The sequence below is a fragment of the Lactuca saligna genome, chromosome 9 (genome assembly GCF_052625555.1).
Source record: "Lactuca saligna cultivar CGN05327 chromosome 9, ASM5262555v1, whole genome shotgun sequence".
Classification (NCBI taxonomy): Eukaryota; Viridiplantae; Streptophyta; class Magnoliopsida; order Asterales; family Asteraceae; genus Lactuca; species Lactuca saligna.
Genome location: NC_136425.1, coordinates 31,008,271 through 31,022,404, shown reverse-complemented (window position 1 = coordinate 31,022,404; position 14,134 = coordinate 31,008,271). Strand labels below are relative to the sequence as shown.

The 14,134-nt window shown below is 34.0% G+C and overlaps 2 protein-coding genes across 2 annotated transcripts; one reads left to right on the top strand and one right to left on the bottom strand.

The window, feature by feature from the left end:
• Window positions 1–708: 708 nt before the first annotated feature.
• On the top strand, window positions 709–2,458 carry LOC145018263 (expansin-A4-like). The gene is made up of 3 exons (XM_078976153.1): window positions 709–864; window positions 1,585–1,897; window positions 1,982–2,458. The coding sequence occupies exons 1-3, from the start codon at window positions 732–734 to the stop codon at window positions 2,292–2,294; spliced, it is 759 nt and encodes a 252-aa protein (XP_078832279.1). The 5' UTR covers window positions 709–731; the 3' UTR covers window positions 2,295–2,458.
• Window positions 2,459–5,769: 3,311 nt separating this feature from the next.
• Window positions 5,770–9,821, bottom strand: LOC145015126 (MACPF domain-containing protein CAD1-like). Its single transcript, XM_078973575.1, has 7 exons — window positions 8,849–9,821; window positions 8,330–8,568; window positions 8,043–8,238; window positions 7,463–7,546; window positions 6,947–7,130; window positions 6,638–6,801; window positions 5,770–6,543 (listed from the first exon to the last, which is right to left on the bottom strand). The coding sequence occupies exons 1-7, from the start codon at window positions 9,104–9,106 to the stop codon at window positions 5,941–5,943; spliced, it is 1,728 nt and encodes a 575-aa protein (XP_078829701.1). The 5' UTR covers window positions 9,107–9,821; the 3' UTR covers window positions 5,770–5,940.
• Between the last annotated feature and the right edge of the window lie 4,313 nt (window positions 9,822–14,134).

Sequence of the window (14,134 nt, the reverse complement as noted above, 5' to 3'; positions counted from 1 at the left end):
TGGCGAAGGTTGAATATCATATCTCTATTTTTTTCAAAATCTCTCTCTCTCTCTCTCTCTCTCTCTTTCTCTCTCTCTCTCTCTCTCTATATATATATATATATATATATATATATATATATATATATATATATATAACAAATTATCTGTTAAAAATATTGAATTATTAAAATCAAATAATGATTCATCCAACGACCTATAATGGTTATAGTGTTTTGATTTATTTCTATTGTTTATAGTTTCTAACAATTTTTTTTGATGATGTCACTTGCGTGAAAAAATTGAAATTTTTTAAAAAGTAATAGATTAAAAAAAGATATATAAGATTTTTTTTTTTTTTTTTGATAATGTGGTTTTCTTAATGATAATATTAATATGATTATTTAAAACTAAATATCGAACCTTTAAATCAAGTAATAATCATAAACAAGAACACGCTAGCCAAACATTTAACTAATTATTTGATATGTCATTATTTATTGTAACAAACAAAAACAACACTTTTTGTTTCACAATAGAGTTTACTTGTGAGTAAAAAAGTCATGATTTGAGTTCAATTAAGTCAAAGGCATAGGATGCATGGATGCATATGATTTGAATTGAATTATTGGGCTTTTTGCCGCCTTCAACCGTGATTCCATTACATGCACAACCTTCACTCACTTCCCTATTTATACCTTCATCATCTCTCTCCTGTCTTTCAAACCATCTCTCCCATTGTAAATTTGGTCATGCAAATCATGGCTATTCTCTTCCTTTTAACCATCATGCTCATGTCTCTCCACACCATCCATGCCAATAAAGGGGGTTGGCACAAGGCTCATGCAACTTTCTACGGTGGTGAGGATGCTTCTGGTACCATGGGTACGTTTTACTGTATCTGCATTTACATTGTACATATGATTTTGTGTTTATTAATTAGAACCCTAACAAGGGTTTTTTTAATCGACAAATTAATGCTTACATACCTTTGAATAACCAAGATCATGATGGACGAATTCATTGAGGTCATTGGAAACAAATTAAGATGGGCACTTGTTATTTGATGTGTAAATTATGCTTCATGCCACATTTTTGTTTATGATTAATATATAATCTATGGTCGAGAGTTTCATTTTGTATTATATCGATTTATACTTTTCAATTATTACAATTATAACGTCTAAGATACGCTTAAAATTACACAATTGCTGTGAAAGTACGAATTACATGCAACAGACTAAAAATTGCATCAAAGTATATGATCTTTCAATATGAATATATGATCTCTTCTATAATTTGATTGGCTTTGAAACACTTAATGATAATAGTAAGTTCAATTGAATGCTTTTTTTTCATCTTACCTACTAGAAAAAGCTTATTTTATTAATTTAAACTTTAAACCATTTTACACGTACATTTTCTTTCTCCATTTGTGGGGTCCTTATTTCTACTCATATTACTACATGAAATACGGATAATCCATATTTATTGCGAGACACGGTTGTATTGTTGCATGGGTGGCAACCAACCTCCTAGGGTTTAACAATTAGCTGGCCCAGTGGACTCATGACTCACTTTTCTGTGACCAAATTTAATACGCAGGTGGTGCATGTGGATACGGCAATCTATACAGCGACGGCTACGGCACAAATACGGCGGCGTTGAGCACCACCCTCTTCAACAACGGCCAGAGCTGCGGTTCCTGCTACCAACTGCGGTGTATCGACGACCCAAAATGGTGTCTTCATGGAATCATCACCATCACCGCCACCAATTATTGCCCACCGAATTACGCCCTTGCTAATGACAACGGCGGGTGGTGCAACCCACCGCTCCGCCACTTCGATCTGTCACAGCCTGCTTTCTTAAAGATCGCTCAGTATCGCGCCGGAATAGTCCCTGTTGCGTACAGACGGTACAATAACACACCAGTAACTGTGCATAACGTAAAATAATCGAGAATCGAGCCTTTTTTTATAACTTGATATGCATATTTCAGGGTACCATGTGTAAAGAGAGGAGGGATGAGGTTCACCATTAATGGTCACTCTTACTTTAACCTGGTTTTGATAACCAACGTCGGAGGTGCAGGAGATGTTCATGGGGTTTCAATCAAAGGGTCGAAAACAGGGTGGCAAAGGATGACCAGAAACTGGGGTCAAAATTGGCAAAGCAACTCGTATCTTGATGGTCAACGCCTCTCTTTTAGGGTAACGGCAGGTGACGGAAGAACAGTTACCAGCTATAACGTGGTGCCTGCTGGTTGGCAGTTTGGGCAGACGTTTCAAGGTGGTCAATATGAAAATTTTTGAACCAACAAATCTATAACTGAAATCCCATTAAGATTAAAATAAAAGAGGGGATTTATGTGTTACTAGTGATGTTGAAAAAAAAGCATTGAATCTTGTTTGTATTATATATAATTGTATACTAAAAGTTGTTCAAATAATTGAAAGTGGGAGAATATATGTTTCAAGTGTTGTTATGGGGATTTTGGAATCAAGATGCATAGAGAAGACAAGACTAATAACAATTAAAATAAGGTACTTGTGTTAGCATGGTAGTTGAAATATAGTTTTTGCTATTTGGCAGTTGATAATATAGTTTATAAAGTAAAATTGTTTGGTAAACTATTTAACAAGTACCATAGCAAATGTAAAACGACATAAAAGAAATTAGCTAGAAATGAATATATAAAAGTATATTTGAAAAAATTATTGCAAGGTTATGAGTTTATCAATAAGTTATCTCAATAAAAATTTTAAAAATCTAGTTTGATTAGTCAGTTTAATGGTTTCACCAAACACTATGTTATAATAAACTTAAAAAAATAAAATAGCTTCTAATCGATCATGATTTTTTTTCCATTGAACAATTTAATAATTACCAAACTTCATATACAATAGATGACAACACCACAACCCACATTCAAAATTGAGTTTGATTTATCAAACGCCAACTATGCAATTCACCTTATTCAATCTAAGCGTTCACAATGTTCAGTTTAGAGAAATGGTTGAATTAGTTAGCGTTCAATTAATTAAATTAAACAACATTTGAATTGTACATTAACATTCAATAAATGTGTTACAATGGCTATTGAAGTGATTCAATTCAATAATAAAAATGAAACTTTTTTTAGTATTAAATGATTAACAAATAAATTGTTTTTTTTTTTTTAATTTTTCATTGAACATCTTTGCTACAGTAACATACTTCATTTCGACCACATGACTTTTTTAAATGTGATTTACCCAAAACAAACACGAGAGTTACCGACTTTAAGCTACACTTTCCGATTTACAATCCTAAAACGAAACCGATATTACACAAATCAAACATCCATCCACAATACGCAATTTTATAACCAAACATTTCCAAATTTTCTACAAACTCTAAAAAAAAAAAAAATACACACACCCATGACCGGGCCCGACCAAACTCGAACCTTCCCGGCTTGGTAGCTTTCCCAACACAAACAACCACACCCAATAGCTCAACATAGAACACTTAACTCTCAATACAATTTCCCTTTCTCCACCCCAAGCTTCCCACCAGTAACCACCCGATGCCCTGGCGGATCCACCACCCCTTTACTCATCTCCGCCATATCAACAAACTTAGCCAACTTATTATCTCATAAACTATTAACTAATTTATTCAAACACCCTCTAAAATGAGTAAATGGAATGGACTAAGGTACTTGTGTTAGCATGGTAGTTGAAATATTGTTTTTGCTATTTAGCAGTTAATAATCTAGTTTATAGAGAAAATGTTTGGTAAACTAGTCACAAAGCACGATGATAAATATAAAATGACATAAAAGAAATTAGCTAGAAATGAATATATAAAAGTGTATTTGAAAAACTTATTGAAAAGCCTAGAGTTTATCAATAAGTTATCTCCATAAGATTTTTAAAAATCTAGTTTTATCGGCTAGTTTAATTTAATGGTTTCTCCAAACACTAGATTATAATAAACTTGAAAAAATAAAAATAAGGTAGCTTATCCAAACATATTCTGACCCATCATAATTTTTATTTTTCATTAAACCGTTTAATAATCACCAAACTTCATATACAGTAGACTACAACTCAACAACCCACATTCAAAAAGTTATCAGATTGGAAAGCTAGAAACCGGTCTTTTAGAGGAAGACTTATTCTCATTAAGTCAGTGTTGTCACGCGTACCTTCATATTATTTTTCTCTTTTTGTTGATGCAGGTGCAATTCTTAATGAATTGGAGAGGATTAGACGACGATTCTTATGGGGTGGCTCGAAGGACTTACGGAAAATCTGTTGGGTGAGTTGGGACAAGGTAGTGGCTCCAAAGGAAAAAAGGAGGTCTAGATGTTGGCTCCTTAAAAGCATTCAACATTGCCTTATGTTGTAAATGGTGGTGGAGATTAAAAACATAACCAAACTCACTCTGGGCCAAGGTGATTCGAGTTATTCACAGGCTCGACAACAAACCAGACGACTTTCTTGCTAATAGATCGAGGTCAGGTGTGTGGTGCTCCATTGCTAAGGTAAAACTCAATATGGTCAAGCACAACATTCCTGTCAACAGTGTCTTAAGGAGTGTGAACTAAGGGAGGCTTCATGGGTGTCTAATCTGGCTAATGGAGGGCGATACACGATGCCGAGCATGAGGGAGACGATCGATAATTCCATCCCCATTATCCCCTAGGGTCGTTTCCTGTGGACCAAAATAGTTCCCCTAAAAGTCTCATGTTTTGCTTGTCGTGCAAACTTAGATCGGATCCCTTCAACATTAAATCTTCACATGTGAGGAATTAACAATATGGATAAGAATTGCAGCTTTCGTGGTGTAATGGAAGAGACTACCGATCACTTATTATGTGGATGTTCTGCTACGTGTTCCATACTGGAACGGGTGTTTAGATGGTGTAGAATCCAACAGTCCAGCTTCTCGCGTGTATCTGAAGTTCTGGACTTTGCTTCCAGTTGGGGAAATTGATCAAAGAGAAGGAGGATGTTAATCAGCATTTGTTATCGCATCTTTTGGTGCACAGAGAGCTCGTAAAGATAGGGTGTTCAACAACATAAAAACAATTTCAGAAAGAGTGGTGGACATCATCAAATCTACAATGTATTTATGTTTAAACATAGACGAAAGAAAAGGAGGTTTGATTGGACTATCTCTCATTTCTCTTGTATTTGAATGGGCTACTTGTATTCTTCTTTTGTACTCTTTCTGGTGTCTCTCCTTTCTCTTGTATTTGAATGGGCTACTTGTATTCTTCTTTTGTACTCTTTCTGGTGTCTCTCCTTTCTCTTGTATTTGAATGGGCTACTTTTATTCTTCTTTTGTACTCTTTCTGGTGGGTTGCAGCCTAAACCCTTGCTAGGCAGACCCTCTTTTATTCTAATTTATTTGTCGATTCCAAAAAAAAATTATATTTAATTGATTAAACTAAACCATAATTGAATGACAATAAATATTTGTTACAATGGCTATTGAATGATACTTGAATCATTCTAGTTGAACGTCACATCGACATTCAATAAATATGTGTTACAATGGCTATTCAACTGTTCCATTCAATTATAAAAATAAAACTTTTTTTTAATTTTAAATGATTAACAAATAAATGATATTTTTTAGTAAGTTCCATTGAGCATCTTTGCAATAGCAACAATATAATTACTTACTTCATTTCGACCACATGACTTTTTAAAATGTGATTTACCCAACACAAACATAAAAGTTACCGACTTTAAGCTACACTTTCCGATTTACAATCCTAAAACAAAACCGACATTACACAAATCAACCATCCATCCACAATACGTAATTTTATAACCAAACATTTCCAAATTCTCTACAAACTCTTAAAAAAAAAAAAAAAAAAAAAAAAAACACCCATGACCCTGCCCGACCAAACTCGACCCGACCCCGGCCCGGTAGCTTTCCCAACACAAACAACCACACTCAATAGTTCAACAGAGAATACTTAACTCTCAATACAATTTTCCCTTTCTCCACTCCAAGCTTCCCACCAGTAACCACCCAATGCCCTGGCGGATCCACCGCCCCTTTACTCATCTCCGCCATATCAACAAACTTAGCCAACTTATTACTACTGCTCGAGCCTGGGCTCGACCCCAGGCTCGAGCCAGTAGCATTATTGGGAGTGTGGTCCCACAAAGATCTTCGAATAGTGCACCCGGGCAACCATGAATATAAAAGTTTCATGTAAAGTACATTTCTCGACCCGAAATCCCAAACACCAAGCTGGGCCCCAGTGACTATGTGGACCCCACACAAGTCACCAATGAAAGCGGCTTCTGGGCTTTCGATTGGTGCGGAGCTAACATGTGAGAAGTTTTTCCACTTCACGGGCTCGAACCATCGGCTGTCTTGCTCCTCGGGTCCTAGCCACTTGGGTGCACCAATGGCTACATGTGTGTCCCAATATGGTCTAAGGATTTTTGGGAGTGATTGTAGGTGTTGAAGATGAATTGCTAATCGGTTGTGTTTTGATCCTTCTAAGCATAATCGGATCCCAGTTACTGGCTTACGCCCCACTGATATCTACAAATTAATAATAGGAATGTAATTTATTTGTTTTACATAGTAATGTTTATAGGTAAAAAAAAAAAATAAGAAAATTATAAGAAGTGCATACCTGATCTTGAGAAACGTAAAGTTTTTGGCCCATCATGCTAAATTGTAAAGATGGACAGACGGGTTCCTTTCTTTGATGACCTGGAAGCCGATCTTGTAACGGGGCCCACACTCGCGCCACCTGGAACTCTAGAAAGTATCTTAGTTCTTCTATCTGAGGTTTGTCTGTCCGCCAAATATACAAAAAAAGAATAGTGTCAGTGACAGTGACAGTGACAGTGTGGTTTTTTGACCGACTGAAAAAGTAGTAAGAAGGTGGGACAGGGATGTGTAAAAGACGAAAATGTCCTCCGAAGGTAAGGTGGCTTACATTCAAGGTAGAGAGCAATAGCGCGGGTCAAATGGTCTTTTCCGGGTAATCCTTCAAGAAGAGAAGTAATGGGAATGAATGACATGCTGATGACATCTGGAGAGTATTTTACGGTTTTCTCCCATTGAGTATGGCTTTGTTCAAGATCATCTCCTCCTCTTCTTCTGAAAATAACCGTTACATCCTGCATAAGGAAAAATAAAAGAAAAAAAAAATCTTTAATATAAATTATGTTGTAGATATAGTTTTGGATTTTTAATTAATACAAAAAGTTTTAAGATTCTTCTAGTATATAAATGTTTAAATCTAAGACGAGATTTTTTAATTTCTATCAACTAAATGAAGCAGAGGTTACTTCGGTTTTCATATTTTTTTCTTTTCTTTCTTCTGGTTCTAAAAATACAAGTTGTATTATTATATAACACATGTCAGGAATAAATATATATAATTTTCAATTTATTCCCAATATTTATATTCATGTGAAAGAAAAAGCACAAAGCATACAGTCTTACATACTTCCTTTGCATTTCCACCGAGTGACGGTGCGTTTGTGGGTTGAGGATATATGCCTTGGCTACTGAACAATGACGGATCCCCACCCTAAGATTATAAAAAATTACCAAATTGCCACCATAAAACCATAATCATATCAAGTCACAACTTCAAAAAATAATGATACTAAAATAACAACATAAACATCTAAATGTGACTTATCTTATGTATCAGGCACATTGTGCCTCATACAGTATATGTATCAAGCACATGGTGTCTTTCATGTGCCTTCATACAATATGTATTAGGCACATGGTGCCTAAATACAGTATGTATGAGACACATTGTGCCTCACACATGGCGTCTCATACAGTATGTCTGAGGCACATTGTGCCTTCATACAATATGTATGAGACAGAGACACATTGTGCCTTATACAGTATGTATGAGGCACAATGTGCCTCATATCGGGCAAATTAAATGTGCCTCATACAATATGTATGAGGCACATTGAGCCTCATACATTGTGCCTCATAAAGTATAGATGAGGCACATATGTTTGATACAATATGTTACAAGAAAAATAGGAAAATAGGAAACTGACCTTTTCCTTGTATCTCAAAAGACCAGAGTCAGTTAGGTTTTCAGTGTTGCAAAATCTATGGTTTCCTATATCTTGAACATAGTTTTTTATTTCCCCAGTTGACAAAGGTGATGATAGATGTTGTTTAACATATATAACATCTTTACCACCGATTGTGACAGATGTGATTACATGTGTTCCAAAATTCTCAATAAAACTATCATGAAAAAAACAATAAAGGAATCATTAGAGACAATGTTAGTTCAAAAGTAATTAGATTCTTGAGCTTAATACAAGAAGGTGTATACCTTGCTAAGGCTGGTGGGTCCCACGATGTAGGAACTGCTCGTTTAACACTTTCTTGTAATATTAAAGATGACTTTGTGATTTCAAATTTAGCAAGTGGAATGAAATAACCATCTGTACAAAGTGTCTTTGTGTTTGCAGCATCAATATGTTTTGAACCCGTGAAACTAAATGCAGCATTGAAGCTACCAAGAGGAACATTGCCTGATAAATTGGCTCTCTTGTTAAAATACTCGATCATCTGCAATCAAATAGTTAAGAAAATTTAGTATATACAACAAGGAAAAAATACTGGGAATTGAATTCCATGGAATTGGAATGTAATTGAATTCCAATCCCGACGGAATCACACGGGATCCGTCGGTTTAATCGCCCCCTAAGGTTCAATTTAGACGTCTACAATTCAAATAACAACAATTGAACTTAAATTTCGATAACATTAAATAACTATTTAAGAAAAAAAAAAAACTTAAAACTACATTGAAGTTTAAGCCGACAAAGATTTTATAATAATAATATACCTCATGATAATTGCAAACACCGGAACTATTACGATTAATTGGTTCCTGATAACTCTCTATATCTCTCGACACCTTTGGCACAACCAAGTTATCATATATCCAAAGATCCCTTTTGTGTTCTTCATCAATCTCCACAACTTTAGACCCTGCAACTCCCTTACAGTATAGCAATCGTGTGTCAAAATTCACATCAAATCCCTTACCCAATGCCTGAACCGAATTCTTAGCAGTATGCAAAGCAGCTGCATTTTCCTCCATCTCATCAAATTTCGTAAACAGAATCCGATTTTCAAACACAATCACTTACGAATTTGGTGCTTCCATTCAATAGGAAATACTAATTCCAGCTCTTAGAAGCAGATAATTAGGCTAAATCGGGAACCCTTTCCGAATTAGGGCTAATTGAAATAATTCAACACCAAAATGGGGAGAAATCGGTACACCGTCAAGCGAAATCTGATCTAAAAGACGCCAAATATCCAGAATAGCGCAATACGAATGCCCTTTTTTACTCAAAATAGGGTTCTTAAACTAAACCGACAGCAAAATGTAATTATAATCTAAGTAAACCCATGAGGAAAAATCTGATTTAGAGGAAACTCGGAACCCGATACTCTATTGGGGTTCTTGAACAAGAAGATGATCCTAAAATCATACAAGCTGTAGTAGTGAAAAAAAGATTGAAGATTTACCAAGAAATGAACTCGAGTTTCAAAGATCAAAACTTGATTAATAGACCCATCTCGATTTCATCAACGGAAATGAATCAAACCCAGATATCTAAATCAGATAAGAAGAAAATATCTGAACGACTTCTGTTTGATTGAATTCATAGTCGTCGGAGGACTACCCTTCGCCGTATAAAAGTCCAACTCAAGATTTCTTTGCTATGTACTTTCCCTCAATTTGCCAAGTATTTTTTGGTACACCAGTTTTCAACAGTATTGAGTCCAAAACACGGCCATTGACTCTTCAGGATTTTAGTTTCCATATATATATATATATATATATATATATATATATATATATATATATATATATATATATATATATATATATATATATATATATATATATATATATATATATATATATATTTTGCCACGTACGGTTGTACACGTGACCATACCTACTTGGAAATTGGAATTCGAATTAACATGCTTATTTTTGTTTTATTTATATGAAAATTTGTGATATAATCTATGTTTGCCTTATTTTTTAATTTGATTGTTAGGGTTTAAAAATAATATTGAAGTTTTAACTATTATGTGTATAGCAATAAAATGGGTTTTAAAAATAATATTGAAGTTTTAAGTATTATGTGTATAGCAACATAAGAGGTTATACAAAGAATATTGAAGTTTTTCCTATACATAGAAACTTTAATTGATAACCTCCCCAACTCCCAACAAGTATTTTTCCTTCCGTTCGTACTTATCCTATCCTTGTCAATTCTTTTCTTCCATTTTCTTTAAATGAGCCCCTCCCTCATCCTTTGACCTCGGTAACCCTTATGTTGAAAAGTCTAATATTTTACCATTTGTGTTAGGTTAACTTAGAATAGCATTAATGTATATGATATAATAGTAACTTAGTTTGGTTTTGTGTAGACATGCTTTTTAACCTCAAAAATACTTTTGAGAACAATCATTATTGGCTTTTTAAAAAAGCCACGAATCACTAATTATTTAAAAGCTCCACATTTTATCTTGCCAAAAAGCCAATTGAAAAGAACTTTTGAAGAAGTGAAACATTATTTTAATTTATTGGTTTTTTGAAAAAACCAATAAGTTAATCAGTAAATTTAAAAAGCATTCACAAACACCAACTATAGGATACATTATGTTAAACTACTAGAATATGAAGGGTTGGAAGTGACAATCCATGAAATATGGGTACTAGTTAAGAAGTTTGGAAGCGGGATGGAGCTAAGTGCAAATTATGCGGACTACAAATGCAAGATGTCTGGATGCTTTGTTCACATTTTACAAATTGTTCTGTTTATCTCAACCCCTAATCAAAGAGTGTGAGAGAGTTTTTCATCTTGTTCATAGAATTGATATATCGCCATGGTATATTATTCTTCAAGTTTATATATGTTCTTAGCAAGTGTGATTGTATCGTTTGTGAGGTTTATTCTTTGTGTTAACATGAAGATCGATAAGAGAGTTTTAGTTAAATCCTTACCCTGAAGAATATTTGTAGTTTCATATTGTTGTAATTCTAGAGCATTGAGGTATCTAGGTGACCAATCGCTCAATATACATCAACTTATCAATTGTTTCTACATTTAAGGTGTAGATCGACAATTGTTAAGGATAAAGCGCCATTCGTATTAAACGTTTCAGTGTAGATCCGTCATTATACAGGTTAGATCATTTTTTAACGGATATTGTTCACTTCTGAATATATCTTACTTATATTCTCGGTGTAGATCCATTGTTTATCTTACCAGATCCTTCCATTTTATGAATTGAAAATATCATGTATTCAAGCTTTAAACACTTATGGTTTGCTTTAAATTTGTTGTTATCTCGAAACCCTGATTCATTCAATGATCTTCTATTTTCTAATATCATATTAGGTATTCTTTACTATAACCCTAAGATACATCTTCCTCTTAAAAGATCTTGTTCATGTTTCACTTTATTTCATATTATGGTTTCTTCTAAAAAAGAAAATCCTAGATCTAGTTTTCATCTTTCTACCATTGTTTGCATTGATTATGGATATTCGATTTCACCGTAAATCTTGACTTTAAAATCAATGTAACCTTTAATTTACTATTTTTATTGTTTTCCTTAGTTATAGATCTCCAATTTTCTTATGAATCTATAAGTTAGAAGTAACTGTAACCTTTGATTTACTATTACAATGCTCTTTTTATTCAATGTATAACTTGGTTCTAGCTTACAACTTCCTTCTGGATTTTGTATCTAAAATCATTGTAACTCTAACTTAGATTTTTTGGTTAATATCAGTTCTAGTTTCCATAGTGGAACTTCTAGTTCTAATTAGTCTGAGTTTGAGTTTTATGTTATTGTTCGACTATTATAGGCTCTATGTTTGTTTTGGTTTCATTTTTGGTTTATTCTACATATCAAAGAGACTAAGACATACCATTATAAGCTATATTATCTCTCTTATGGTAGCAAGATCACCTTAGCATGTATATCTACCTCTGTTCTTGGCATATTACAGAGGTATCTCGTGTGTGCTTTTTTGCTTTCCTTATTGGTACATATTTCCTTCCTTCAAGTGTTGTCCTTGAAATAAATGGAAACATATAATACGATTGTATTAATCTGGTTGATTTCATGCAACTTCTATACTTCATTTTTCACTATATATTCTCAATTTGTAGAATTGAGATCTAGTGTTAAATTATAGTTGTTTGTTACTAATTGATTGTGTCTTTTTGTTCCTACTAGTTAAGTTTTTGTGTTATTTTACGAACTTGACTTGGAATTGTAACAACCTAATTTTTAGAAAATCTTTAAACTTTTAATTTCATAACATCATCCATAGGAAGTACAAAAATCCCATTACATATCCATATTATTTAATAAATTCAGAGTACAAAAAGCTAAATGTGAAAACCCTGTAGAATGCATGCCGCACTATCAAGTCGGACCCTTCCCCTTATCAATTGAAGTATCTGAAACATTCAATAAAAATTGTAAGCACACAAGCTTAGTGAGTTTCCTAATAATACAAATCATATAATCACATAATGTCATGCTCATACATAAACATACAAGTTTTTCATGGAGTCCCTCCATGGCTTTCAATGGGATATCTTGGGATACCCCCATGGTCTTATATCCACGTGTCATGGGCTCCTCCCATGGTCCTGCCAAGTGTCATGGGCTCCCCATATAGTCTGCACATAAGTCCACATATAATTCCAGTAACAAACAATCATATATTACCATACGAAACATTTCATAATCAATAATGGGTCGGCCTTGGTGCCTTCCACCCATAAGTGTGGTGAGAAGACTCACCTCAATACTGAACGGTAGCTGACTAGGTCGAGACTCAAAATATTCGCTCTACACAAACCCTATAATAGAAACAATTCCTTAAATACAACTCAAAATGCCCCAAAACTCCATAAAGGTCAAGCTTGGTCAAACAATCATATATTTGTTGGATTAGTGTCTAAGTCCATAACTATTTTGGTATGTACTTGACCCGATGGTGCATGGTCCTTTTGGGTTGCCTTCACCAAAGCAACTTGATTGGAGAAATGAATAAAGAGAGAAAGGATAATATGATTTATTAATATGTTATAGGAATAATATATTAAAGGAGAAATCATATTTGTTTAATTAATATTGGTCAATAATTAATTAAGAATTAGTTTTGTGATCAAATGTAATTAATTAAACTAGAGGGGCTGATTTGTAATTATGTGATAGTTACAAAATAAGGTAAGGATTATCTTGTTTATATGGTGGACGAATTAAAGGTTGGAAAGCCTTAGAATTCGAGTATGATAAGGATTCAAGGATTATCTTATTGGTTGCTTAATGGATAATCAACTAGATAAGGATAATGACTGAAACCCTATCTCTACACCTATATAAACACCCCTAGGGTCATGAATTCGTGTATCCCTTCCCAAGAGGTCCTAGATACGAATTCTAACCTCTCACCTCTCTCTTTATACCTTCTCCATTTGCTTATGGTGTTTGTAAACCATTAGAGGAGTGACACTTGTGACTCTAAGCATTCCAAAGTCAATCCAAGGTGGAGTTGTGATTATTATTGCTATATAACAATCAAGGTATGTTCTTAAACCTAATTATATGTTAATGTCGATTTCCATATGTTAGAATTAGGGTTTATAGTCTTAGATTCAAAGCATGTACAATAGAGAAACCTAGATCCAAGCATTAGAGTTTGTATGAGCACATAGGATGTCTTATGACCAAAACCCATCAGTGGTATCAGAGCCTAGCTTGGTTTCAATTGTATTGATGTACTGTATAACTGGAAAATCGTTTTTTGGGCTTTATGGCTGAGGAACTCGGCGAGTACCACAGTGTACTCGGCGAGTAGACCTCAACTCGGTGAGTACAGTGTGGTACTCGGCGAGTTCGAGCGTCAGATAATGCTTATCTCGGGATTTCTTGCTATTTTTGCATATGGATAGTTACCTTATCATGTTAGATCAATATAAATCCGATTTTATGATATATATGACTATATTCTTGATCTAATTAAAGATAATTATCAATTAACAAGATAATTGTTTCCTTATAAGATAATTGATTAATT

Excerpts from the sequence above, each read along its gene's own strand:
- LOC145018263 (XM_078976153.1), top strand. The coding sequence starts at position 732 with ATGCAAATCATGGCTATTCTCTTCCTTTTAACCATCATGCTCATGTCT. Across the intron at positions 865-1,584 it reads GGATGCTTCTGGTACCATGG|GTGGTGCATGTGGATACGGC; the intron begins GTACGTTTTACT and ends TTTAATACGCAG. Across the intron at positions 1,898-1,981 it reads GTCCCTGTTGCGTACAGACG|GGTACCATGTGTAAAGAGAG; the intron begins GTACAATAACAC and ends TGCATATTTCAG.
- LOC145015126 (XM_078973575.1), bottom strand. The coding sequence starts at position 9,106 with ATGGAGGAAAATGCAGCTGCTTTGCATACTGCTAAGAATTCGGTTCAG. Across the intron at positions 8,239-8,329 it reads GACCCACCAGCCTTAGCAAG|TTTTATTGAGAATTTTGGAA; the intron begins GTATACACCTTC and ends TTTTCATGATAG. Across the intron at positions 7,131-7,462 it reads TCGGTGGAAATGCAAAGGAA|GATGTAACGGTTATTTTCAG; the intron begins GTATGTAAGACT and ends TTCCTTATGCAG.